The following is a 27,210-nucleotide window of genomic DNA, read 5'->3' as shown; positions in this document are numbered from 1 at the left end:
TCTGTCTCCCTATTGTTGGTTGAGCCTGGGCTGTGGTTGGGTCAGGGAGAAGCCTAAGTGTTTGCACACACGATGTGTACCCCAAGGGGTGGGAGTGAGAGACAAGAGGTAGGACCATGTGTCCCCAGGGGGATTTCCCACTTCAGTTGGTGCTCAGATCCTGGCTTCTCCCCACCCACACGGCTTCTTTTCCATTTGCTATATCAGTCTCTCATGTGCATGTGTGTGAGTGTGTGTATACACGTATGCACATGCATGTGGGGGTGTGTGAGTGTGTGCATGCATGGGTGCGTGTGCATGTGTGTGTGAGTGTGCACATGTGTGTGTGTGTGCATGTGTGTATGTGTGTGTGAGTGTGTGCGTGTGCAGTGTGTGTGAGTATATGCATGTGTGCGTGTGCATGTGTGTGTGTAACATGCACGTGTGTGCTCGTGCATGTATATGTGTGTTTGTGCACTCGTGTGTGTGGTTCTTTTTTTTCCTGGCCATGAAAGCAAGTCTGACTCAGAGGAGCTGCTCTGGAAAGTGCAATGTAAACTATAGAGAAGCCAGCGAGATCTGCAGCCATCATGCACATGTCCCTTTAGTCTTTATGAGCGGGTTTCTGACTTCGGCCTGGTGGAGTGTTGTGGCTGCCTATTTCTCCCACATCAGTCCAACTGCAGTTTTTCAGTGTGAACCCATTCTGGCTCAGGACACAGTCCTTCATTTTTTTCCCCCCAATCTTGGAGCTTTCTTCTGGAGCCTGATTCTGTGTGTTTTTCTGTGTTGTGTGTATGTGTTTGTGTGTGCACATATGCACATGTGTACATTTGTGTGTGTGTGTAGACTAGAGATTGTCTTTGGTGTCAGATTGAATCAGTCACTAGACAAGTTTTCTATTATTTATTTATTTTAAAGATTTATTTATTTATTATATGTAAGCACACGGTAGCTGTCTTCAGACACTCCAGAAGAGGGCGTCAGATCTCATTATGGATGATTGTAAGCCACCATGTTGTTGCTGGGATTTGAACTCAGGACCTTTGGAAGAGCAATCAATGCTCTTAACCACTGTGCCACCTCTCCGGCTCTACTTTTTATTTTTTAAATTTAATTAAATTTAATTTTTTATTATTTTTGTTGTGAGATAGAGTCTCACTGGGTTTCCCAGGCTGCCCTTAAATGCTACCCTGCAACCCAAGCAGGTCTTGAGGGCTGGACCCTTCTGCCCCAGTCTTCTGAGTCCCGGGACCCTCAAGGGCTGCCTTCTGCACCCATGGGTGGGGTGCTGCGGGTGTCGCCTAGTGTCTAGCACGCTTTGAAGTGAAGCCTCTGCCAGTGTCGCTGCAGGGGTTGGGGGTGGGGTCGTGTAGCTGTGCAGCTCAGAAACTCTTTATTTCTAGGAGACTGCGGGTGTGAGGTAGCATTTGATGTCCTCCAGGCTCTTTGAAGCTTCTATCTTCAGCTTCCTGAGCAACCAAGGGAGGGGCCTGCCTGTGTAAGTGCCAATGAAGCTAGGAGGGAGCCTGGTCCAGCCTGGAGCCTGTGGGCTGCCCATTGCCTGGTGCAGAAACAGTTCTCTCTCTCTCTCTCTCTCTCTCTCTCTCTCTCACACACACACACACACAATTACATCTGTCTGTCTGTCTAATCTGTGTGTGTGTGTGTGTGTGTGTGAACATGTAGCATGGGTGTGGGGGTCAGAGAACAACTTCAAGGACTTGGTTCTCTCCTTCCACCATGTAGGTCCTAGGAATCGAACTCAGGCTGTCAAGCTTGGCAGCAAATACCTTTAGCTTCTGAACCATCTCGCTGGCCCCAGAACCTTTTCTAGAAGTGGGTAGGATGCATGGACTCTCCTCTGGGAGATCTGTGACTAGGAAAGTAGCCCAATAGCGGCTGCTGCTTGTAGGGCTCCTCAAGGTTGGAGGTGTGGGTGAGATAGGGTGGTAGAGGGGGAAACTCTGGGCAGGAGGGCCTGGAGCTGCTGTGGGATCCTTCTGAGGAGGAGAGGCTGGGATTCAGGGGGGAGCTGCTGAGTGCCGATTGGCTGACAGAGGAGACTCTAAGCCATTTAAGGAGCTGAGGCTCAGAAGCTGGTATGTCAGGAAGCCTAAGGCATCCTATCCTGACAAGGCTCCAACCTGGGGTGGACTTGAAGAGATAGCTGACCAGGTGCTGCCGGAGACTTGAACTTTCAGAGTCTCTCTCTATGGCTGGACACAGGGTGCTCCTTTCTCTCAGGGCTTGTTCCTGGGCTGAGCCTTGTCTTTGGGAAGAAGAAGAAGTATGCCCAGCATGCTAGATTGGCCTCTGTGGCCGAGTACTGGTTCTGTCTTGTCTTTCCATCTTTGGGCACTGGGCTGAGTGGTTGCAAGAGACATCCTCCTCTCAGCACAGTTTCCTGATGTCTACTCAGGATACCGGATTGGCTTTCAGAGGGAGGCGGGAGTCTCTCTAGAGGGAGGTGTAGGCAGAGTGGTCAAGTCTAGCTAGTGTCTGGATCCAAGAGATCTCTGAGGAGGGCTTTCCTAGGCGGCCACCAGAAGTTATTGTGGGGTGTTCCTGGTGGGGGGGGGTGTAACTCTTTGGGCAGGAAAGGAGCAAAGAGGCATGGAGTCCTGCCTAGCCTACTTTACCTCTGTTCTCAAGAGTGAGGATGTAGCTTGGCTGGGCTCTTGCTCTTTCTGCTGAGATGGCTCTGTGGGTCTGGTACACAGTTGATACTAAATGGGTATCAGCATAGGCCTCTTAGGCACACAAACAGCAGATCCCAGCAGGCAGGGAATGTGGGCAGTGAGGAAAGCTTAACCTCTGGAGTCTATGGATCCTGCTTTCTTTCCGGGCCGTGGCTGGGACCATTGTGTCTGGTTCTGAGCTCTGTTGAGCTGCCGCCTCCTTCTTTTCAAACACGGAATTCTGTTTTGGAGACTCGGGTTCGTCCCTTCCCTGAGTGTTTGCCTACCTGCCCAGCTTCAATCTCAGCCCATTGCCAAGCGAGTGTGGCCGTGGCTCCACCTGAGCTCAGCGTCAGCCTTTTCTGTCAGCCAATGGCACCTACTCCATCAGAGCGTTTGAGCCTTAAATCCTGAGCATCTTTTCCATCACAGTACCCACCCACCCCTGGGGTGCTTCTCTGTGTCTCAGGCTCAATCCACAGCTCCTGCCTCTTCGGCTTCTGCCCCATCTGAACAACCCTCAGGCCATGCTCTCTAGCCAATTGGGGGCTAGTGATCATATAGCCTGCTTCCTCCTCCAACCCTCAGACAAACACACAAAATTACACATGAACACACATGAAACATGTTACACACACGTGTGCATGGCCATCCATTCATCCATCTGTCTTGGAGTTCACCTACCAACATCTCCTCACCTGCGTAGCTAAAGATCTTGCTGCTCTGGCTGCTTCTTTCTGCCTCTCCAGACTCCTTCTGGCTCCTGCTCTGGTCCGGCTCCTGCGCCAAGCAATCAGACCCTGCCTGTCTCAAGAACCTCCTGCTGGGCCTCCAGATCCTCTAGAATCTACCACCACAACTTGGTTGCATACTTACTTACACTGACCACTGGGCAGAGGCCTCTTCTAGGCAGGGTCCCAGAGTGAGCATCAGCCAGGCGCCCTGGGCATGCGCAGAGAACGGAAGAGTGATCCTGTGAATGAGTGATTGGCCTAGCAGGGATGGAGGAGCATAGAGTAGACCTGGAGCTGGCCCGGGGTAAGATGAGAGGGACAGAGATCATGTTCCGATTACCAACCCTGTGCTCATTGGGGACTCCTGAAAACAGTTCTGTGAGGTTGGGGGACCCAGGGCCCTTGTGAGACCTTCTCTTGTGCTGCCTCTTGTCCCCAGCTCCACCTAGGCAAGCAGGGGTATATGCAGGTCTGAAGTTCTGGGTGAGGGATATAGTGGAAAGGCAGAAAGGGGAGGATAGCGATTCTTCCATGTACACCCTGGCCCAGCTGGGGCCCAGGATATCCTTACCCAGTGTCCAGGCAAGGGACCTTTCTTAGACATCTTGGCTTAGGCAACTGAAGACCCACCCTCACCCTGGGCCTAGAGTAGCCCCAGCACTATCCATACTTCTCCTCTGATGGCATGGTGGTCCATATTGTATTGAATACTGTAGCTAACCATCAGCCACAGCATCCCAGCCCCCTATTTCCCCCCAGCCCCAAATTGTCCTAGAATTATGCAGGTTGGGAGAAGTCCATCTTCCGTTACCCACTACACTCCTACCTCCCACTTGAGCTAGAGGGGCCTGATAGTGCTAGTCTCATGAGCAGCTCTGTAGGTCCCGGGGGTTAGAGGAGCTCAGTGGGTTTGCCTTGGAGACACCCAACATAGTATTCCATCTGCTTTTCTAGCCTGTGGCTGTTCCTTGCTTAGGCCTGGTTACCAGGAATGCCCTGACCATGGGTCCAGGATGGTACAGAAGTGTTAAGGCTCTGGCACACAGAAATCCCTGCCCAAGCTCACAGGTGCCATGTCCCAGAAGACCTATCAAAGGAAGGGGCTGTTTGGGACCAGTCCCCAGGTGACTTCCTTTCTAGGTGCCTCAGTTTCCTTCACACAGAAAGCTGTGGTCAGGAACCAGTGAGATGCAGAAGAGCCAGCAGCACCCATAGAGATACCTCTGACCCTCCCAGAGTGTCCTTACCCCTCCTCCTTGGCATCAGGTCAACACAGATAAGTGTCTGGAGGCCTTGCCCTTAACTAGAGGCCAGGTCTCCTTCCCATCTCCACAGTGCTGGCCAGTCCTGGACTTCCTTTCCTGGGTGCCAGACCTCAGGACTCGTGTGTGGGAAGCAGAAGCCAGGGGAACAGAGAGCCGACTCTGCACGTTATCTTGATTTCTGATTGAGAACGGGACGTCTTAAGACCAGATGCTGGTAGAGAACGAAACACACACTTTCTAAATTTAGCCAGTTGAGAATTGCACATTTACCCAATTAGACGTATTGATTTGGCGAGCGTGTGCTTGCTCTCTCCACGGTGCCCCGGCTGCGCCTCTTGCTGCCTCTCTCTGAGCATCCCTGCGGGGCCCATGTGTCCACAGTGGTGACCGCTGGCTGAAATCAAGGTCTCTAGGCTGTTCTCCTGCCCTGGGCCATCTGTCTTCATCTAGAGCTGGGCCCTGCTGTCAGCAGGGGAGTGTCTCAGGGTGAGGGGTGGTGGGGCCAAGCCTAGGTGTGTTCTTTTCCACCAAGTTGGGACAGTACCTGAAGGCCCTCCAAGGCTACGCCTGCTTGGTGCATATGGGGAAAAAAATGGGCATATGGCTCTCCACTTACAAGGAACTCATGCTTGTACAAGGAAAGGTGACTTAAAGTAATGGCGAGGCCATGCTCTGGGTTGTCATGAAAGGACAAATAACCAGAAAGGATTCCCAAGGTTTGGGAAAGAGGCAGAAAGGAGGGACATAAGAAACAGGAGGCAGCAGGAAGTCTCGGCATCACAGCTTTGAGGGGAGGGTGTATGACAGATTCAGTGTCCCAACAGCCCAGTGGGTCTTTTGGAGAGGCCAGCAGGCCTGGTGAGGATGAGAGTGAGGGCTATATTAGAGACCTCAGGCAAGAAGGCTTACTGGGACACTGGGTCTTGGGAAGCTCTTGGGTTTCAGACAGTGGTGATCTAGGAGGCAGGCTGTCCATTTACTTTGGCTAGAATTACATGCAGAGCACCTTACTGTCACAGGAGGTGCATATACCTGGGATACTCTGTGTGTGTGTGTGTGTGTGTGTGTGTGTGTGTGTGTGTGGTGTGTGCGCTCGTGCACGCGCATGCACGTTTATGCCAGGGATCCTGCTTCTAACAACTGGCCTCAATCTAGGAGAGACCTTTCCCTACCTCTGACAAAGCCATCACTATCTGGTGAAGGCCTGTAAGTGGGCATGGTCTGGAATGTGCTGCCTATTTCCTGGGTCTGCACCCAGCTCTGGGGGTCTCTAAGCTTGGAGAGGGGTGCTTTGGACGATCACACTGAAAAGAGTCCTTGGAGTGCCTGGGGACACTCCACAAAGCACAAAGGGAAGCCATAAATGTCAGTGCCAGTGGTTACTTGGCCAGTGCCCTGTTACAAAGTTGCAGAAGCCAAGAAACATTGGCGCCACAGGTGCACTCATGGAATGCTCGTGGTGTCCCTGCAGGAATCTCATCCTGGCCTATGTCTGGCTCTTGTTAGCACCTGGCACATACCACAAGGATCTGCTTGGACAAGAGACTGGGACTCAGGTAGCCTTGCAGCTTCAAGACCCCCTGATTTCTTCTCACTCACGCATACTTTATTTTACTTTAAAGATTTTATTTTTAATAGTGCATGTGTTCACGCGAGTGCAAGTACCTGTGGGGCTAGAAGGAGATGTACAATTCCCCGGAGGTATCAGTACAGGCATTTCAGAGCTGTCCGATGTGGGTCTGAGAATGGAACTCAGGTCCTTTTCAAGAGCAGCACAATGTTTACCCACTGAGCCCTCTGTCCAGCTCTTCATGCATGCTTTGTTAATCTCTTATGCTCTCCTGGTGTCCTGGGACAGCTCATGCTGTCAAGGTGGGAGCGGAAGATGTGCTTCTGGCCTGGAAAGTGGGAATACAGAGAAGTTCCTGGAGCTTGCATTACAGAAAAGGAAGCCAGGTGAAGTCTGAGGGAATATGTGTAACTGTGAGGCCATGGCAGGCAGAGAAGTACAGAGTTAGTACCACAGGCCCCTGGGAAGGAGTTCTGATAACTGCCTCCACAGCATGGCTCAGGAAGCCATGGCTTTTGGAGCATAGCTCTGGTCGGCTATTCCATAATGATGATGATGATGATGTCAAGGGTTTGTGGCTGTGGTAGGAATGCCTGGTGCTACTTACCCTGGGCAATCTGAGCACAGGCATCCTTAGCCAGATGAGGTATCCCAGAAGCTATGCCTAATAGAGCTTAACAGCTATGGTGTGTGGATGTGTGTGTGTGTGTGTGTGTGTGTGCACATGCACGTGCGCAAGAGAGCCTAGAGAGCAGAGCACCTTGGAGTTCAGCTGCCCCGTAAGTGTGATGGATGTGTCATCTCTCATGAGTCAGCTTTGGTCACAGGATCTGTGGCAGAGCTAAGGAATCAATGGGTGACTTGAGGAGAGTCAAGGATCTGTAGAGACTAGTGAGTCTGTGTCAGGGGAAACTAAGGCTGAAGAGGAGGTACTGAGGTCTCATGGATCTGTAGAAGCTGGGACACGAACCCTTAAGTCATTAGACCAAGGTCCCTGAGTGGAGAAGACATGCCCTGGGACAAAAAGAGCAGGGGGCATTGGTCTCAAAGGACACACCCTTCCATATATGAGGCACCATGCTTCATCCTGGCTTAGAAACCTGCTCCCAGTATGCTGAGAGGGGCCTCATCTCAGATTCAGTCTTCCTTCTGCTGGGTAGCATTCAGGGTTCCAGTCTCCTCATTGCTTATACCTCCTTCTTGGTCTGGCTGGGATCTCCACTCCATTTTGAACTCCCCAGGTCAGACCACAAAACATAGGGTCCAGGAACCCACTTGGTGTAAAAGCACACAGTACAGAGAATTGTACACACTACAGAGTAAGTGCTTAGATTCTCAGTGGTTTGGGGCTGGAGTGGCTGGCTGGCGCGATGGGACCCTATCTGGGCCATAGTTGTTAAGGTGGGCTGAAGAGAAAATTGCTTCTCAGCCCCGAGGCAAAGCATACCCAGGAGGGGGCTGAGGACTCTACAGACACAGGAGTGTGCCTTTCCCCCTCTGCCTCTCCAACCCTGCCTGCTTACAGACAGTGGGATGCGGGCAGAGCTAGGGGCTGCTGAGAAGCCTAACTTGGCAAGGAGGTGCCAAGATGGTCTACTGTTGTAGACACCCTCTGGGACCTGATAAAGCAAGAAGGGGCTCTGTGGGAAGCCAGGGGCTGGTCAGAGAGGGGCCAGGACTTTACTTGCATCTCCTACCCTGGTCCTCTCTCCAGGCCCGAATGGCGGTTTCCAAGACAGCAGCACCAAGCCCCATCCCACTCTGACCCAGAAACACTTCTCCTGAAGGGAGCTAAGGGATACTCCTATCCAGCTCTTGGGGCTGGGCTATTACCCTTTCTCCCTGGTCTTGGGACTTTCAGCGCTATGCATGTGCTCCCTGATCTCTGGGTCCCGGGGAGAGGTGACCTAGACCCTCCTCTTCAAGCACCTGGGGGCGAAGAGCAATGACCTCCCGCTCAGCTCTTTGCTTTGGCTGCGTGGAGCAGCCTCGAGATGTGGGAAGTGCTCTCGGCCCCGCCCCCTCCTGGTCCGAGGCTCCGGCCACGCAGAGGCGAGGGGGGAGGCTGCGGGTGCATCTTTGCAGAAAGAGTACTTTGGTTGCGGCGGACGCGGGGCGGGTGCTGGCCCCGCTGTCCTCTCGGCTCCCAGTCTCTGCGCGTTGCGCTTGCCCGCGGTTCCACGTCGCGCCCCGCTCTACGCGCAGCGCAGCCGAGGGCCCCCCGGCCCCCTCCCAGCGCGGGGCGGGCAGGGGGTGTGGTGCGGGCGGCACGAGTGACAGCGCGCTCCTCGCGCGGCGCCTCCACGGGGCTCAGTGTCACAGCGCCGAACGCGCTGCGCGCACAGTCCGCCGCGGGCCGCCAGCCCTGGCGAAGCGATGTCCTCGGAACCTTAGCCTCAGTCAGAGCCAGGCCACTGACCACCCGAGTCCGCGCCCTCGTGGCCACCTCGCTGCTGTCAACGCGGAGACAATGGACGCGGGAGCCGCCCCGCAGAAGCACAGTAGGTGCCGCTCCTGTTGCTGCAGACGCAGGGCTGGGGCGGGTAGACGCGCGGGGGCGCCGCTGCTCCTGGCCCGGGTCGGGGCTGTGCTCAGGGAGGGGGCACTTGCGGTTCCAGAGCCGCATGCGGGGGCCCAGCTGCTTCTCTTAGCCGTTTGGGCACGGGTGCGCATGTGGAATCGCAGCAGGACAGGCAGAGAGGTCCAAGGCTCTCTTGGTGGCCTCAGGTACTGGATGAGGGATCCAAGAGCCACCCCCTGCAAACTTTCCTCCCCAGGTTTCAGGATGTCTTCCTGGGTCTGTAATTCTGTGTGGAGACTGACCCCTGCTGGGGTGGGGGTGGGGACGCCCCTACTTCGGTGGTGCAGCAGGACCACTGCCACGTGAGTCGGCCAGAAGTGCTGGGTGGACAGCTGCAGCGCGGTGAAGACATCACACACATCTGCCTGGGCTGGGCTGGGCTGCACCTGCCCAGCCCCCAGCCTTGGACACGGTGGGGTCAAGTGGGACCCACCAGGCACTGCAGGGTGTTGTTGGTGAAGAGTTCAGCTATCCACCATGTGAGGTGATTCCTGGGGTCCTGGGCCTCTAAGCCCTTTTGCGACATCCTGTAGGGGATGGGGTACTTATGGAACTATCAAATGGGAGATGCCAAAGAAACAGGAGGCCTCCCTCTGCCCTCCCCTGCCCTCCCTTCCCCTCCCCCTTCCCCTCCCCTGCCCCCCTCTCCTCTGCCTTCCCCTTCCCTCCCTCTCTTCTTCCTTCATTTCCAGTCCCTCTCTATGCTGGCTGGTGACAGTTGACACATATGAAATGATCATAGACTACATACCAAATCAGGCCTTTCTCCCATGATCCTCTTGATGCCTTACCATGGAAAGGTACCAGTGTGCCTCCTGGCTCGCTAATGCCCTGGATTCTGGAGCAATGCCTAGCTATTCCCGTGACTGACCCACAGTACCCAAAGGACCAATCTAGGGGTGCCCACTGGTGTCCTTCCAGGATCCCTGAACAAAGTCCCAACTTAAGAGCTGCAGAGGGGAGTCTGGGTACGGTGGGCAGCAGGGGGTGAGAGGTCAAGCCTGCTTTCTGAGCTGTTAGTGGCTCAGAAGCTGACCTGTATATCCTTCCCTTCCCCAGGCCCCGGTTACCCCAACACATTACCTCTGCACCCATTCCACAGCCACACTCTCCACAAGTCCCCATGGGAAGGAAGGACTGGATTTTAGCTAGAACGAGAGAGACTGAGAGAGACTCACGCGGCAGCTAGTGTGTGCCATCAACTTACCTGAGGACTCCCTAAGGCCCAGCCTTTTAGTGTCCTTGTCCAGTGTAAGACAGCTGACCCCTCACACTCTTGGGACAGGAGAGGTTGGAGTTGGCCAATAGTGGCTGGACAGTGTGCGCCCGCCATTTGGAGCTCCAGGGGTTGGTTTGGTAGCTTTGACGCCCTGCAATTTTGCCCATCCAGGAGGCCGAGTAAGCCTGAGACGGAGGCAGGCCTGCTCTGTGTCACCCTCTGTAGGACTGGTACATTGCCATTAGGTAACAGCCGGGTGTGGGTCCAGAGAGTGTTTAGTAAGGGTGGGTTCTCCACTGGGGAACTAGGTAGGAATTCTCCTCCTTGCTGCTTAGGCTAGGCCTCTGGGTCCTGGGACTCCTGCAGGTCTTGCTCCTTACAAGTGAGAGAGGCCTCCTGCAGGCCCTCCCAGGGATAGGAAGCCCTGGTGCCTGGGGTTCTCAGCACCACCACCAGTAGTTCAGGTTACAATAATCCCCCACCCCACACTCGGCTTGCTGTAATCGGCAGCAGCCAGGTTCGACAATATGAGTTGTAATTGGATTTTAATTTTTAATGCCTGCAATAGATGAAGAGCTACGGGCCAATTTGTATAGACTCAGTTACTCTGCACCTAACAGGACTACTTCATTATCTGCCAAGCATTGCACCCGCCCTGCCTCCTGCTCCCGGGAGGGAGGGGTAGTGAGCCTGGTCCAGAGTTTGTGCCAGTAACCTGAAGGCTGCCTGCCACCTGCTGCAGTGGAGGAGCTGCAGAGGGAACGGGCCACCTCCCGTACCTCAGAGTGGGCTGGAGACCAGTGCTGCCTACCCCTCTTCCTGTACCACTGCAGCTCCCAGTGTAGCTTTCTGGGCTCTGTCTGCCCTTGGCTGCCGGGTTGTCCTCTAGGGCCCAGGCATCAATATGTCCAGCCAAAACTGCAGCTGCCATCTCTTGGCCAGGACTCTTGACCCCAAGATCTGTAGGCACAGGTGGCCGTGGAGCCTCTGGACTCCCTGGTCACCCTGAGCTGTGGATGGGGAAGGGAACCAGGATTGCATGCAGTAGGTCTCCCAGGTGCTAGAGATGGGGGAGCCACAGGGCAGAGGGCACATGGCCTCCACACAGACTGAGTCTTGAATAAGGAGCACAGCCCTTTTCCAGTGGTTCCTCCCACCTCCCCAGCTGGAGGGGTCCCAGGGCGAGGCGCTCATCTGCGACCGCCCTTTAGATTATTCTTAGGTCTGTTGTATAACAGGCAGCATCGCAGGCAGACGGAGGAAGGGCTCCTGGAGACGTCTCCAGTGGCAGCAGCTAGCCAGCCGGGAGTGAGCTTTTGTCCTTTCTGCCTGCCCAACACAAAGGGACAAAGGAGGCGTGTTCTACCACCCAGTCCTGCCAAGGGCTAGCCATGCTGGGCAGTGGGGAAGGATTCAGAGTTGTGGGGTTTCAGTGCCCCTTGGCCTCCCAGAGTTCTCTGGGTTGAGGGTGAACCTGACAAGGAGCTTTCCCAGACTCCTGCTTCTGTAGCCTTATGTGCAAATGTGTGTGTGTGTCTGCGTATATGCATGTGTGTGTGTCTGTGTGTGCATGTTCTGTGTGTGCATGTCTGTGTCTATGTGTGTGTGCATGTATCTGTCTGTCTGCCTCTGTATGCGTCTGTGTGTGTGTGTGTGTGTGTGTCTGTATGTGTGTGTCTGTCTATGTGTGTGTGTCTGTGTGTGGATGTCTATGTGTGTCTGTGTGTGTGCCTATACCCTCCTCCCAGGGCTGTGCTGAAGCGGGAGTCTGAGGACGGAGCAGCAGTGCCCACCGTGGCACAGAGCTTCCCACCCCTTGCTCTTGCTCCTCTCTTCCTTCCCCATCTGTTCTGTTCTCCTTGCAGCTTTCAAGCTCATTTCTGGGGTCTCCACCCCAACACATTGGAGCAGGCTCCCCACACCTGGTTTCTGAGCTCCTGCTGGGTATCAGCTCCCAGCGGGCAGGGCATGGCAGGAGGAGTCATGTCTTATGACAAATAAGAGGGACTTTGGAGAGACTGACCGGCTGATTAGACTATGGAGCAGATGCTTCATGCCATCAGAGACTGCTGGAAAGGCCCCCACAGATCCCAGTTCATCTGCGTCCTGTGGGCTTATGGCCTGTATTACCTCATCTTTCCTCTTTGCTAGATCCTCTGGGATGCATGCACATACATGGATACATACACATTCGTGAGTATGTGTATATAACCTACACACACATGCATAATCTACGCAGACCTACTTCCAAGGCAGAGGAACAGCCTTGTGAAGAAGTGAACTGGATGTTGTTGTTGTTTTGTTTTTAAAATCAAGACAGGGTATCATTCTGTAGCTCAGGCTGGCCTTGAACTCCAGTCTTCCTGCCTCAGCCTCCCAAGTGCAGGGATTTCAGGCATGTGCCACCACACATGCTGGCTCTAGCTGGCTGACATTCTTTTTTCTTTTCTTTTCTTTTCTTTTCTTTTCTTTTCTTTTCTTCTTCTTCTTTTTTTTTTTTTTGATTTACTTATTGTTATATGTAAGTACACTGTAGCTGTCTTCAGACACACCTGAAGAGGGCGTCAGATCTCGTTACAGATGGTTGTGAGCCATCATGTGGTTGCTGGGATTTGAACTCAGGACCTTTGGAAGAGCAGTCAGTGCTCTTAACCGCTGAGCCACCAGCCCCTGGCTGACCGTTTTTTGTTTTTTGTTTTGGTTTTTCGAGACAGGGTTTCTCTGTATAGCCCTGGCTGTCCTGGAACTCATTTTGTAGACCAGGCTGGCCTCAAACTCAGAAATCTGTCTGCCTCTGCCTCCCAAGTGCTGGGATTAAAGGCACACGCCTGGCTCCTGGCTGACATTCTTGAGACCCGTTTTCTTTCCTGAGACCTTGTGTAAAGAGTATGAGAGAAGGAAGCTGGGCAGGGGCTGTAGCTCCAGGCTGCCGAGCTGTTCATGCCCCATGATCATGACTGATTCGCTGACCTTGGAGAGCCTAGAACGCATGGGAACCCTGGGGGATGGTGAAGGACAAGATTCTGAGATGTTTCTCTGTTTGCTTAGGGAGGGCCTAAGCACCTGAGATCCATACCAGTACCTCTAGCCTAGCCTCTTCTCTTATCATGGAGCAGCCTAGATCCGGACTGGGGTCACTTGCCAGTCTGGCCCTTCCCGGGTCACCACCACACCTGGTAGTTGCTCTGTCCTGTGAGTGTTCTCCAGAGCTGACACAGAAGTGTTCAGAGGCGACTCTAAGGACATATGTGCAGCCCATAGATAACCTTGGAGTTCTGTGGATAGGGGTGGGGATGGGGTAGGGGATCGGTGCTCTCTGCACAGATCACTCTAACAGGCTATGAGCGTCAGACAGGTCACTTAGCCATCTGTGAGTCCCTTTGTCCTCTGCAAAATCGCATCTGCAGCTACCTGCTCCAGTGGTACTGCAAGTACTACTTGGACTCCTTAGGGAAGCACATGGCTCTGCGCTAGACTAGGGCAGTCTCGGAGACCTGTGGTCACTGAGGACACCCTCCCCCCTTCTCTTCATGTCAGCTAGCCTGTACTCTCCTCCCCTGGACTCCCTGTTGTCCATCCTAGTATGAGGATTATTATCTAGGTTGCCGGAACAAACTGCTACACACTGATGATGTCTCCCAGCGATGCACCCTCACACAGACCCAGGGGCCACAGGTCTGACATGTTAGGTGTAGGCGGGTCCTGCTCTTTCTGAAGGCTCTGTGGGAAGGTTCTATTTGTTATCCCCTGATCTTGGTCTTCTATGGCACCTTTCTCTCTTCGCCTCTCTCTTCTGTGGCCTCTGCTTTCAGCTTTGCCTGCTCTGTCTCCTGAACCTTCCCCTTTCTTTTGAGGCTCATTGCTTCCGGTAGTCAGTGCTTCCCATACACAGGAGATGCCATGGCCAAGGCTCCCGAGCCTCTTGCCCTGATCTACCTTACCCTGCCCCCTGATGCCCCCTAGAACGCCATTCTTTCTGCCTTTGACATGTGAACAAGAGCCTATTGTTGGGCCGGGATGGCTACTGATACCCTTGGTCTCCCCGAGTAGCTGTGTAGATGCTCAGGACCCTGAAGTTCCCAAGCTTAGTCTTGTTTACAGAGATGCTTTCTGAATGCAGCCGTGCTTGTAGGTTCCTGGGACACATATGCATATTTGTTGTCCTTCAGCCCACCTCAGCCGTCTACCCTGGTATCCCCCTGCCTCAGCACTGCTGAGCCAGAATCAGGGTACAGATCTCCTGATGCTGAGTCCCACAGGCCCAGAACAGGACCCGGTGCAGACTGGCACATGCCGATGGTATAAAGCTGGGGAAGTCCTCTCTGCCCTCATCTCATCTCTGATTGGGCTGCCACTGTCTTCAGAGGCTAGCGAAGAGGGCTGAGCCCTCCCAAATGTTATTGTTCTCAGGCCTCCAATCAACGTCTATGTCGATAGACAGGTTCAGGGACTACTTGGCCTCTGGCTGAGCAGCTACTGCAGAATCCACTTCTGTGGAAATAGTGTAGGTGCAGTGGGCCAGAGGCGCAGAGGCCAGGTATACACGGTCTTTGTTGTTCCTGGGCAAAGTCATGCAGCTGGGTAGTAAGTAGCTTTTTCAGGAAGATGGGATGGGACCAGCAGGGTAGAGACTTCAAGCCCAGGACTGGACAGACAGGCTGGATCTCAGTAATCTGAGCCTTGATGCCATCTCTTGTGTAGTGGACTCCAATGGGCATAGCTGCCCACACCATGGTCCTTGAGCTCCCCCAAATTCAAATCTTTCCTGTGTGGCCTTAGATAGCTGATGAGCAGCTGCAGTCTCCCTCGACCCATGAGCATGTGGATAGGAGAGTGGTGTCGGCCCGGATGGACGCTGGTATACTGGGCTCTGGTCCCCTTGAGCCCAGCCCTAAGGTCCTGCTACTTACTGGGAGAAGTGGGGTGGTTGTTTTGCACACGGTGTCTCAGCAGCTCCACTGGGCCTTTCTGAAATGCCCCCGGAAAGCCGGTGGCACCTGCCCAGCTGAGCTGTGTCCCCGAGGTTTGTCCAGGTAGGCTGGCTGGAGCCGAGATGGCTCTTCTGGTGGCTTCCCATGGTGGTGACTGATGCTGGAGGAGTGGGTGGATTCAGTCTGCAGTGGTGGCCTGAGTTTCAAGTTCTTCCTGAGGTTTTTCAAGTGGTTCTCTCCCTTCCTGGTGGCCCTCCTCTGTGGGGCAACAGTCCTCTGGGCTCCTAATTAACAGATCATAAAGTGTTCCACTTTCCTGAAGCTCTGATCCACTGGTGCACACAGTGAAGATGCAGAGCAGGCATAAAAGGAACCGACGACCAAGCTGATCCCCGGTGTCTCTTCTTGCTTCAGAATCCCCAGACTTACCATTCTGTTCCTCTCTCAGACTCTCTCAGGCCGGCTGGGTCTTCTGAGACCAAGTTCAAGGTCCAGAGCCACCAGCCTGGACTCAAGTTGTCTGCCACTGCCTGACATTCTCCAAGCTGGGGGGTTCATAAGCAAAGCTTTCAGTAGCCATCGCCTTTGACAGAGTAGGTGCAGGGACATATTGCCTCCGTAGGCCGTTCCAAGTGGTTTTGACAGGCCCCTGAGGCTCCTCAGTGTTTTTAAGGAGGCACAGGCTGGACCTGTCTTCCTCTGGGAAGCCTGATTCCAGCCCTGCTCCAGGCTACAGCTGCCTCTTACTTGCCAGGAAGCAAGGAAAGTACAGGCTAGCCTATCCCAGGGCCTTCTGGCCATCTCAGCAGAAGCATGTGTTCTGGACCTCTGGGAGCTCCACAGGGCTGGCACCATGGAGGGAAGGTAGGTGGGGTGGTCCAGGGGCCAGGCCTACAACATAATCTCTGCTCTTACTGGAGGGACCAGTTGCCTAAGACTCAGTTTTCTCATCTGTAAAGAAATGGATGGTGCTGTCTGTGAGAGGGGATTAGTTGGCTGTAGAGAAGGTGAAGGACCTGCTAGAAGACACGGGCGTTGCCAGTTCTGGGTTTCCTGGTTCCAGGGGAGGAGAAATTAGCTCCAAAAAGACAGGCTTCACTCGAGCCTTCCCTCTGAGGCCTGCTGCTTGGATATTTAGCGTATAATACTATCAACCCCCTGGCCCCTGTCCTGGGATAGACTTTGGTCAATTTAATGTTGCCAAGGTTCCAAGACACCATTCAACTGCCTCTGTCCTGCCCAGATGACAAGCTGCTAGGAGTTGTGCTCTAGGTCCTAGCTAAGGGAATCCTGTCTTTCTGTGCCTTCTCCACCCGATACAGGGATATGCACCCTCCTCCTCCAGGGGTAAGACTTTCAGAGACAGGTGAAAAATTGCAGCCAAGAACATGGCTAATGAAGATGGATCCAAGGGCTGTGCCAATCCATGCAGTCCCCTGGGAAGCCTGGTTAGCTCCCAGCAGCGGGAGGTGACTTCCATAGACCCCTGTTTTCAGAGCGAGGCTTTTCATCCTGTTCCTTCTTCGCTTTCTCAGCCCCAAGGAGTCCCTGTCAATTGATCCTACCTCATTGCTGTAGCTCACAGCCCTGCAAAGGGACGCAGCCTAAAAGTGTGAGAACCGTCCCAGAACCTGAAACCTATGGCCGGCCACACCGATGCCAGCCCTTCGTAGGGGCAAGGGGGATGGGTCTTACCCCCCAGAATCCCACGGGCAGCTGGACCACAATGTGCTCTTGGCCTCGTCTTGGCTGATGATTCAGCCTCGAACTGCAGGGGAGGCACTGCCGCCGTCGTCCACATGCTGGTGCGGAAGTGTCTGTTCATATTAAAAAAAACACACACATTCTGAGCCCGGGATCTTTGTCATCTTCAGAAATGCCATGCCTGTTAAGTAAGGGCTGTGTTCTGCCACAGGCTGATGGGGTGGGAGATGAACAGAGCCTGCCACAGTCTGGGCACCCAGCCTGGCCGCTCACCTGCTCCACAGCAATCCCCTTACACAGTGGAAAATAAAGGGGATGCCTCCCCAAGGCTCCTGGTTTTCTGGTTGAGTGGAGGTGGGGGGTAGAAGTGGGGGGACAACCCTCACTTTGCTGCCAAACTAGTTGGAGTATGCTCTGCTGTCCTTCAAAGTCATGAGGAGCCTCACATTTGTTCAAGCTTACAGAAAGAAAAGGCTAGGGGTAGGGGGGAGCGAGGTAGGCTGTGGACCCTCAGGGAGCAGGCCGGAGTCTCCCTGGGAGTTGCGGAGGCCCCCAGTCCCTCCACTGTGCCTTGCCCAGTGGGTGAGCAATGCTGCCGCGGAAGTATCTCGCCTCGTTTCAAAGGCAGCAGCTGTTGTCTTGGAGTGAGCCAGTGGGAAAGGGCTGTGTGGTGGAGACTTGGAGCCCTTGATCCTGCCTCTTCCTGCCTGGCCCACCCTGCCTGCCCCCTGCTCCCACAAGATCTTTAGGAGTGGTACTGTGAGCAGGTAGGAGGCAGGGGCTGTAGCCTGAGATTGGGGCTAATACTAAAGCCAGAGAGGCTAAGGCTGGGACTGGGGTCTGGGCTATTACAGAAGGCTAGGCTACATCAGGCAGCTAGGTCAGGTCTCCACTTGCTTCTCTGAGAGGTGTAGGACAGCCACAGGCGAGCTTCGGGAATTGCTTCAGTAATTCATAAGGACAAAAGACCCATTGGTTGGAGCTCCCCAAACTGGGGCTAGAAATAAGCTTCTTGGGTGGTGCTTGACCCCTCCAATGCCTGTTAGTCCATATTGGTTTTGGGAGGGGAGGGTCCTTGGCAGCTCCCTCTCTCAGCCTCCTGGGTTCCTCAGATAGTCTTTCTGTGGCCCCAGCCTTGTTCATAGCAACACACAGCAAAAACTGTTCTTTGCCCAGCCAGGAGTTCCACAGAGCCCTGAGAGGGGCTTCCCTCAGGGAGCCTGTCTGAGCTGCGCTGCCCAAGGGCAGAGCCAGGAAGATCATCACCCCACCCCCTTCCCTTAGATTGCAGCTGAGCGAGTGCTTCATAGCTGACCCGTCCACCCCACCTCCTCGGGTCAGGCCCACTCCCACCTCACAGTATGACTGCAACCTCCTGCTGGTCTCAGATCCTGAGAGGCAGCTGAGACAATCTGTCAAAGCAAAGTATGACAGGAACACCCCTAAACCTCACAGCACCAGAGCTCTCTCTTCTCAGGGCCATGATCTGGGGCTGCCACACTCCCCTGATGGCACACACACCCCTTCCTCACGCAGTACAGGAGACAGAGACCCTTGTACATATGTGTTTACAGCTGGTCCTGTCTTGACCCCCATCTGATGACGAGAAACTTGAAATGGGAGGGAGAAGGACTTGCTGGGGTCTCAAGCCGCTTGTGGAAGGTTGGACAAGGTTATCCATGTGGAAGAGGCACTTCCTATGCGCTTCCCTTTGTGCCCAGGAGAGCTGTGGGGGTTGGGCATGCTGAAAAGCAAGCAGTTCTGTCAAGGATGCCCTCCCACAGTGTCAACGCCAGCCCCTGTGGAAGGGCATGGATCTCCTTCCTCTATCACCTCTTCTGTCTGCTCCTCTGTCCCAGAGCTCCATTCTTCAAGGAGAGAAGAGCTACACACAGCTTCTCGCTCTTGCTGTCCTTTTTCCAGGGACCTTGAAGTGCTTGGTAGCCCTTGGCCACCGTGTCTCCCTGCAGCAAACTCTTATCAGTGGACCCAACTGGTACAGTTCAGTTAAGACCCAGGAGTCCTCACTTAGGACTATGTCCCCTGCACACCCCATGTTGGGGTGCATGGCTGTGACTTCTGGTGTTTCAAGATTGTGGGGGAACAGAGGGGCAACGGCTGCTACGAAGCCCTTGTTATATTCTCCAGGTTTGAGCAGAGTCTGGGGTCCCCTGAGCCTGCAGCAGGAGGGCCGTCAGCTGCGTGATCAGAGGCTCAAAGGCTGAGCCTCACGCACTGCACTGCGGCTGCAGGTCCGACAAGACACCCGCTATGAAGCCTATTTCGTGATCTGCCAGTTTCTGAGCAACAGTTTTCAGGTCAGGCCTGTGGCTCACTTCTCCGAGGGGTGGGGCTGTCGCTGGTCACAGCAGAAGTTCAGAGCAGCAGAGGTCCCTGTGGCTTGGGAAGGTGAGGGGCGAGTGTTAATTGGTCTGTTGGCATAAGGGCCCTCTGGCCTCACGTGGGGCAGGAAAAATTCTGGAAGGTCAGTCTTTTCAAAGGTAAAGAGCCTGTGTTATCCACCCTGAGTGATCCACTCATGTCTGTTAGCCTTCTCTTTACAGTCCTCACAGGCCAGCAGTCCCTCTGGCTGGTGCCCTCAGTGGGTTTTGGAGAATTGGTGAACAGCAATAGGCCTGATGGCCAGTCTAGGTGTCTTATTATTGGACTGCCACTGCCACAGGTGACGCTGTAGAAGGAGCTGTCTTGGCTATAGAGCCCCGCTCCAGGCCCAGCCAAGCATTGCCTTCTTCTCTAGCTGCTGTCAGAAGCCCGCTCTGCTGGGCTGTTCCTTCTTCCTTTCCTTCCTTTCCTTCCTTTCCTTCCTTTCCTTCCTTTCCTTCCTTTCCTTCCTTCCTTCCTTCCTTCCTTCCTTCCTTCCTCCCTCCCTCCCTCCCTCCCTCCCTCCCTCCCTCCCTCCCTCCCTCCCTCCCTCCCTCCTTTCTTTCTTTCTTTCTTTCTTTCTTTCTTTCTTTCTTTCTTTCTTTCTTTCTTTCTCTCTTTCTTTAAAAGATATTTTCTTTATTTTACATTTTAAATGTTATTCCCTTTCCTGGTTTCCCCTCTGAAGACCCCCTGTCCCCCTCCTCCTCCCCCTTGCCCACCAACCCACCCACTCCTGCTTCCCTGTCCTGGCATTGTTCCTTCTTATCTTTCAGGGCTGTTAATGGACCCAGGAGGAGACTCAGGTTCCTGGACCTGGCCTTCTCTCCCATCACTTGTTTGATTGGCATCCAGGATCCCCCAGTGGCCACAACAGAGAGCCCTGTGGCCTATATAAGGCCACTGGGGGAAAACTGTGTTGTTCCCACCCCCCCTCTTAGTCACTTACGCAGAGGTAGCTGGGTGGCCTCCCGTGGTGTGGTGGTGTGGGAGCCCTTTGGAGTTGGTTGTAAAGGATCAAGGCCACAGACTATCCATTTCCTCAGGACTGAGGCTGAGGCTGCACACCTTGAGTGGACCCCCCCTTGAGTGGACACCTCCTCCCCTTTACTAGGGGGAGGGGGATGGTCTGATGATTAACCCTGAGCTTTCCTGATGGGGCCCTGCTGGGCCTTGCTCCCTTGCAGTCTGGGGGATGGGTTTAATGAGTTTTCCCAACAGCTCCCAGGGGTCAGGAGAAATGAATGGGCTTGTCACTTGCAGGCCACTAAGCTGGCCCAGCCTCCTCAGCATCCCGACTCTTGGTCAGTAATTCTAGGCAGGGGCACATCTTTGAAGATCGCTGGCCTGTCTCTGTGCCGGATTTGGATCTGTGCTTATTGGCAATGTTGGTGTGACAGAGTGACTTTAGGCTCCTGGGAGCTATATGTCCTTGTGATGAATAGGGAGTGCGCTCTGAGAGCCTGCTCTTCAGGCTGGAGTGTACCGCTATGTGGATTTCAAATGGGGAAACCGAGGGCGAGAGAGGAGGTCGTACATCGGTTCCTTTCCACAGGCTCTGTGGGGTAGACTGCTTTGCCTCCTACTATACACGACTGTGTACCAGCGCTGTGTGCAGCACCCTGGAGCCAGCCTGCCCAGGTCCACATAGTGTAGGAGCTAAGGAATACCTACTGGTGGCCTGATGCCTGAGAACCCATCAGCCGGTCTGTCTCTGCCTCCAGCTCTAAGAGTGAATGTGCAGGGATGTCTCTCTTGGCCTGAAAGCAGCCTAGAGCTAGGCTAGCATCTCCTTTGGCGCACTGCTCCATGCTGGGTGTGTAGGGCTGAGTGCTCTTAGGTGAGCGGATTCTGGTCAGGAGTCTCTGGGACAGCAGGAGTGAAGAATATGGTCTCCCTTCCTCCCTTTCACCTTCCACCTCTCTCTCTCTCCCTCCACCCCTTCCTCCCTCTACCTCTCTTCCTCCCTCTATCCCTCCTTCCCTCCACCACCACCCCCATGTCCCTAGCCTCACCCTGCATACCTGTTGAACAGAGCCTGTGGGTGGAGGCAAACATCCTCGCAGGCAGCTCTCACGCACACGCCCGTGTTTGTGTGTGTTTCGGTGTATTTTTAAAAGCGACTTGCAGCTGTGTTTGAGTCAGTCCCATTCTCCCCTCAAGCTCGGCAGGCTGCACACTGGGGTGTTATTTTGGGCTTGGTATTATTGGGAATTATTATATTCCGTTAGGAAGGAGACAATGCGGCTAGGGGGATCATCAGGCTGGGAAGTGGGGACTTGATGGGAGTTAGGAAGTGGAATCCAGAGCGAATCCACCCATACCCCTCCGGGTCATCAGAACAAGATTTTATGTCCGCATTCGGTCCCACATCAGATGCCTCTTGCAGGGTTTCCTCTGGTTTGAGGCACCCCTCACTGCCACCAGATGATAGAGGAGCAGAGGGGGATTGCCAGACTTCCCTCTTCGGAAGTATCTGGAGGCTGGCCCCTTCTAAAGGGCACTCCCAGCCACCCAGCAAGGCCTGAGCTACCTCATCCACTGCCAGGCTGCAAGCACACCACTCCTGGTGGCCATCTTCTGTGTGACCCTTGTAGGATCGAAGGACAGGCTTCTGCCTCAGAAGGAAACGCTGGTGGGGGTGGGGGGGGCAGGGCACGAGAGCACTGCACTGTGGCTGGTGTCTCCATCCCATGTTCTCTGCCGTGGGTTCCTGCGTTTCCTCAAAAAAACCTAAATTACCCCTGCAGTCAGCTGAGCCTTAAAAAGCTGCAGGCGTGACTCAGACGTCACTGCTGCCTCTGCCCCAGGAACACATGAGGTCACAGAGGTGGTTCCTCCTGGCAGCTCAAGCCAAACTGAGCTGTGAACCTTAGATGACACCCGACCCACTCAGGTCAAAGGGCAATATGGACAAGGTGATGGACCACCTTGGGTGGATGCCTAGATACTATACATTTTTACCATGGCTAGTGACCTCAAGCAAACCTCCATCTCTGGACCTCCATCTCTCCCTCTGAAAACAGAGAGCTAGACTTTTCTCTGAATGGGACTCACGTAGGAGTCTTAGTGTAGGGCTAACCCCCACAGTGAGTACAACAATCCTTCCGCCCTTCCCAGAAAAGAGGCTACCAGAGACCCTCCCTGGGAAGAGACCTCTGTGTCTTGACTCCAGAACTATGAGGGAACCGAACCTCTCCCATAGTCCTTGGCCTGGCTTTGGGTGCAACCAGAGTTCCAGACTATTGCTTCCTTTCTTAGAGGACAGAGCTGTTCTTAAAACCTGCCTGCTATATCCAAGCCTCAGGTGTTGAGGTGCGGTTGCAAGGACTTAGGGCCTAGCTATGGTCTAGGGTCACCTGGGACCAGAAGTCTCCAGGGCTACCAGGGAGCCAGGCTGGACTGGCTGATGCCTTGCGTCCCCCTCAGCACCAGCAGCAGGCATAGGAAGGAAGTCTGACTCTTGTGGGCAGTTCTTCCACCCCCACGAGGTACACTCCTTGTGGACACTGTGGGGTGTCTCCTCATGGACACCCCATTGTGTGGCACCTCCTGCTCTTCTGCTTGAGGTGGGATCAGAAAGACTGGCCCACAAGCTTCACAAGCCACAAGAGGGTATGAGCCCCTCTGCCTCAGCCACCCAGCAATGTCTCCTCTCAGTGCCCTGTAGGATCAATGCAGGCTTTCCTGCCCATCCCCCAATACTGCGGGGGCCTGTGGCAGTCAGACAAGTGTCCCCAAAGGTGGCAGCTTTCTTAGACTGTCTAGCCATGGGGGAATAACAAGTTTACCTTGAGTGGCTGCCAGAGCCAGACATCTGCAGCCTCGGGTAGAGTTGGGGTGAGAATAGTTTTGCTTCTGCCCGCGGCTGCTGGGGCTGCTAGGGCTGCTGGCCTCAGCCTTCTACTTGAACGCTCTCAGTGACTCACAGGATTTCTTTTTTCTTTTTTCTTTTTCTTTTCTTTTCTTTCTTTTTTTTTTTTCACTAAAGGAAAAAAAAAAATAAGCATTTGCCTCTATTGTACTGGGTGGCTGCTGGGCCCACACTATCTGCAGGTGACACGGGGCTGGGGGTACAGAGGGCAAGGAGAGGGGCTGGCACCCAGGGTATGCAGGTCAAGGTCAGAGTGCCCCAGTGGGGAGTAGTTATTGGCCGTGGGTGAGTGTCAGCACGATGTGTGGTGACAATCATGTCTCACCCAGACCCACCACCCACACAGCAAAGGGCAAAGGTTGAGGGCTCAGATCAGGGCACCAGGCCTCCCAGGAGGCAGGATGGAGCACCCTGCTGCCACCTGCTAAATACCTGACCCTGGTGAGACTGAGGACAGATGTGTTTGTGGAAAACAGCAGCTTTGCCCAGGCCTGTGGCTTCTGGGAAATGAGGGAAGGATCAGGTCCTATTGGCTGTGGATGGTTAGCACCTCAGCAATGGTTCACAGGCCTCAAGGAAGGTACGAGGAACATGAGCACCACCTCACTGAGCTGTGTTCACACTCTCCCTGAGTTGTGTTCACACCCCCTTCCTCATCTGTGTTCATACTCCCTCCCTGAGCTGTCTGTTCACACTTCCTCCCTGAGCTGTGTGCTCACACCCCCTTCCTCATCTGTGTTCACACTCCCTCCCTGAGCTGTGTCCTCACACTGCCTTCCTCATCTTTGTTCATACTTTCTCCCTGGGTTCGCACTCCCATCCTCAACTGTGTTCACACTCTCTCCTTGAGCTGGGTTCACACTCTTGTCCTCATCTATGTTCACACTCCCTTGCTGAGCTGTGTTCATACTCCCTTCCTCATCTGAGTTCTTGCTCCCTTACTGAGCTATGTGCTCATACTCCCTTCTTGATCTGTGTTCACACTCACTTCTTGATCTATGTTCATACTTCCTTTCTCATCTCTGTTCACACTCTCTCCCTGAGCTATATGCTCATAATCTCTCCCTGAGCTGTATAAACACTCTCTCCCTGAGCTGTGTGCTCATAATCCCTCCCTAAACTGTGTTCACACTCCCTTCCTCGTCTGAGTTCACACTCCCTTCCTGAGCCATGTTCACACTCCCTCCTGAGCTTTGTGCTCACACTCCCTTCTTGAAAAAAAAAGATTTATTTATTTATTTATTTATTTACTTAATTTATGTATATGAGTACACTGTACTGTACAGATGGTTGTGAGCCTTCATGTGGTTGTTGGGAATTGAATTTTAGGACCTCTGCTTGCTCTGGTCAACCCTGCTTGCTCCAGTTGGTCCCACTCGCTCCAGTTGACCCTATTCACTCCAGTCAACCCCAATCGCTCAGTCCCTGTTCTCTCTGGCCCAGTGATTTATTTATTATAAATAGGTACACTGGAGCTGTCTTCACATACACCAGGAGAGAGCATCAGATCTCATTACAGGTGTTTTAAGCCACCATGTGGTTGCTGGGATTTGAACTCAGAACCTTCAGAAGAGCAGTCAGTGTTCTTACCCATTGAGCCATCTTGGCTGCCCTCACAATCCCTTTCTCATCTGTGTTCATTCTCCCTCCCTCAGCTGTACATTTGCAGATCCTCCTTCCCTCAGCTATGTGTTCACACCTTCCCTCAGCTGTGTGCTCACACTCTTCCTCAGCAATGTGTTTATATGCTGTCCCTGAGCTGTGTTCACACTCCCTTCCTCATCTGAGTTCACACTCCCTCCCTGAGCTATGCATTCACAGATCCTTCCTCAGCCATGTTCACATTTTCCTTAACCTGTTTGCTTAAACTCCTTCTGTGAGTTGTGTGTTTACACTCCTACCCTCAGCTGTGTGTTCATACTCCTATCCTCAGCTGTGTGTTCATACTCCTATCCTCAGCTGTGTGTTCACACTCCTATCCTCAGCTGTGTGTTCATACTCCTATCCTCAACTGTGTGTTCACACTCCTACACCAGCTGTGTAGTCACACTCCTATCCTCAACTGTGTGGTCACACTCCTACCCTCAGCAGTGTGTTCACACTCCTACACCAGCTGTGTGGTTCACACTCTTCTCCTCAGTTGTGTGTTCACACTCCTTCCCTGAGCTGTGTGTTCACACTCTTATCCTCAGCTTGTGTTCACACTCCTTCTCTGAGCTGTGTATTCACACTCCTAACCTCAGCTGTGTGTTCACACTCCTTCCCTGAGCTGTATGTTCACACTCCTATCCTCAGCTGTGTGTTCACACTCCTTCCCTGAGCTGTGTGTTCATACCTCCCAAGGACATTCACACTGTGTTGGTGCTGGCCACAGGTTTGTTGGCAAACTTTGCTCACGTAGTAAGACAGTTCCATTCTAGCTCCTCTTGGAAGATCTGTAGGTTTGTTTTCTGGTAAAGTGGCAAAGATTTGCCATGTGGGTCTGGATTTGGGGAGGTAATTCCACAAATAATATGAAAGAGCTGGTTGCATGTCAGGTCACATGTAGTGTGGAAACTGGCTCTGACTTCCAGGGAAGATCCAAACAGACCCTCATACCACGTGGACACAGCCTCTTCAAAGACGTCTCTCCAGAAACGGCTCCATGGCTAAGTTTAATTCCCTTCTCACACTCGCAGGGTCTTTAGTCTCTGTTTTCACATCACAAAGCCATTGTATAAATAGGTGAGGGTGTGGGGATGGCACAGTGTATGCCAGGATATGTTGCTGTGTGCTTGGACTAGGGATGCCTCTCCAGCAAGCCCAGAGCATGATCTGATGGCACTACATGTCCTTGGTATCATTGAACTACTGGCTCACAGGGACCCAGTCACCCTTTGTAAGGCGAATCCCACTCTCTGCAGTCACTCTGGGGTTGGGACTCAGGTAGGCAGCAGACAGGGACAGCACTTGTAGAAGCTCTAGCTCTAGCATCTGTGACCTCGTGGGATGTGGCAGCCAGTTTCACACTGTCCACGGGCAGGCTGTGGCTTCTATAGACTGTTTTTGTTTTGAGTCTGTGAGTTGCCACCCAGACTTTTAAACTCTACCACTGAATACTGGTGAGCTCTTTCCAAAGGAAGTGTTGGGGTTTGAGCTGTGAATGGCTCGGGAGGCTTGGGAGGCAAGCACTGGAGAACACTTTCAGGTGAACCCGATGATGGTAGGTGAAACTCGTGAGGGTAGGTGAACCCCGTGAGGGTAGGTGAACCCCGTAACAGTAGGTGAACCCCGTGAGGCCGAAAGCAGCATCCATCCATGGCCTATTGCTGTGCACTTCCCTCTGGCCTGTTTGTGTTCTGAGTGTGGCTAAGTCCTGAGCCCAGTATTCTTCCGCACTGGCGGTAGCTTTGTCCCTCTGGCAATGTCACACCCTCCTTTTCCTCACCTCTGGCACACAACCCGTACCTCAGTCTGTATTGAGATTCCCTCTGTACAGGTCCTCCAGTGCCCACCAACCTCCAGGCAAGGGGTGTTTTTCTCCCGGTGTCTCTGGTGTCTGTATTACCCTACACTCCCTGTCTAGAACTTCCTCAAGGAGGAACCGCCACAGCCCTGCCCTCCCAGGCCAGGGGTTCCCTAGGACTACCTCTGATGGACTTGTTACTGCCTTTGTAGCCTCAAGCAATGGCTGAAAACAGTAGGTGCTTAATAAATGCTGACTGCTGAGGGAGAGGCAGAAGGGAGAGGAGCAAGAAGAGACACTGGACTGGCCAATTCTGGTCCTGAGATAGGGCTTTGTGTGGCTTGAAGGGCCCCTCTGGCCAAAGAAGGAGAGGAAGGATCATTTGCATACATTTGCATACATTTGCATTCAGGGTACAAACCCCTTGGTTTTCAAGGATTTTTCATTCATGTAAGAATCCAGGGGGTATAAGGCGGCGCACAGGCATAAAGCCTAGATTGGCCATATGGTCCTGTGGTGCAGGTTGGGAGACTGAAGGCTGCCAGTCCTGTAAAGGTCAGCTGACTTGCCTGTGGGCAGAGGCTGTAGGTTTTCGGGCAGTGTCTGGGACTGTTGGAGCTGAGTTGAGGAGTGGTTGTAGCAGGCCTTGTGGCTTCACAGAGTCTTGGGCACCTCGTTCTAACCACAGGACTACTAGAACGGGAGGGAGGTAACAGAACAGGTTCAACCTCCTCCTGTCTTCTCTTCCTCCAGCAGGCCCTGGGGTAGGGTCCAGACCAGAGAGTAGAGGCCAAGGGCTCCTCAGAGCTTCTCAGGCCCCAGTTGGGGAGGGATTAGAAAAGATG

General features: G+C 53.6%; 1 protein-coding gene across 12 annotated transcripts in view; it reads left to right on the top strand.

Moving 5' to 3' along the window:
* Positions 1 to 27,210, top strand: part of Plch2 (phospholipase C, eta 2) — an 80,977-nt gene that overhangs the window by 12,396 nt on the left and 41,371 nt on the right. For 10 of the 12 annotated variants that reach the window (XR_001784150.1, XR_881430.1, XM_006538940.2 and 7 more), the window contains exon 1: positions 8,160 to 8,730. The exons of the other annotated variants lie outside the window; for them this stretch is intronic. Coding sequence is in view for 8 of the 10 variants with exons in the window: in XM_006538940.2 (XP_006539003.1) it covers positions 8,175 to 8,730 (556 nt within the window). In the remaining 2 variants the exon portion in view is untranslated. Of the gene's footprint in view, positions 1 to 8,159; positions 8,731 to 27,210 lie in introns of those variants that run through there. 12 annotated transcript variants of the gene reach the window in all.

The sequence above is a fragment of the Mus musculus genome, chromosome 4, assembly GCF_000001635.26.
Source record: "Mus musculus strain C57BL/6J chromosome 4, GRCm38.p6 C57BL/6J".
Taxonomy (NCBI): domain Eukaryota; kingdom Metazoa; phylum Chordata; class Mammalia; order Rodentia; family Muridae; genus Mus; species Mus musculus.
The sequence above is the reverse complement of the archived record's forward strand: the minus strand, read 5'-3'. Positions and strand labels throughout refer to the sequence as shown.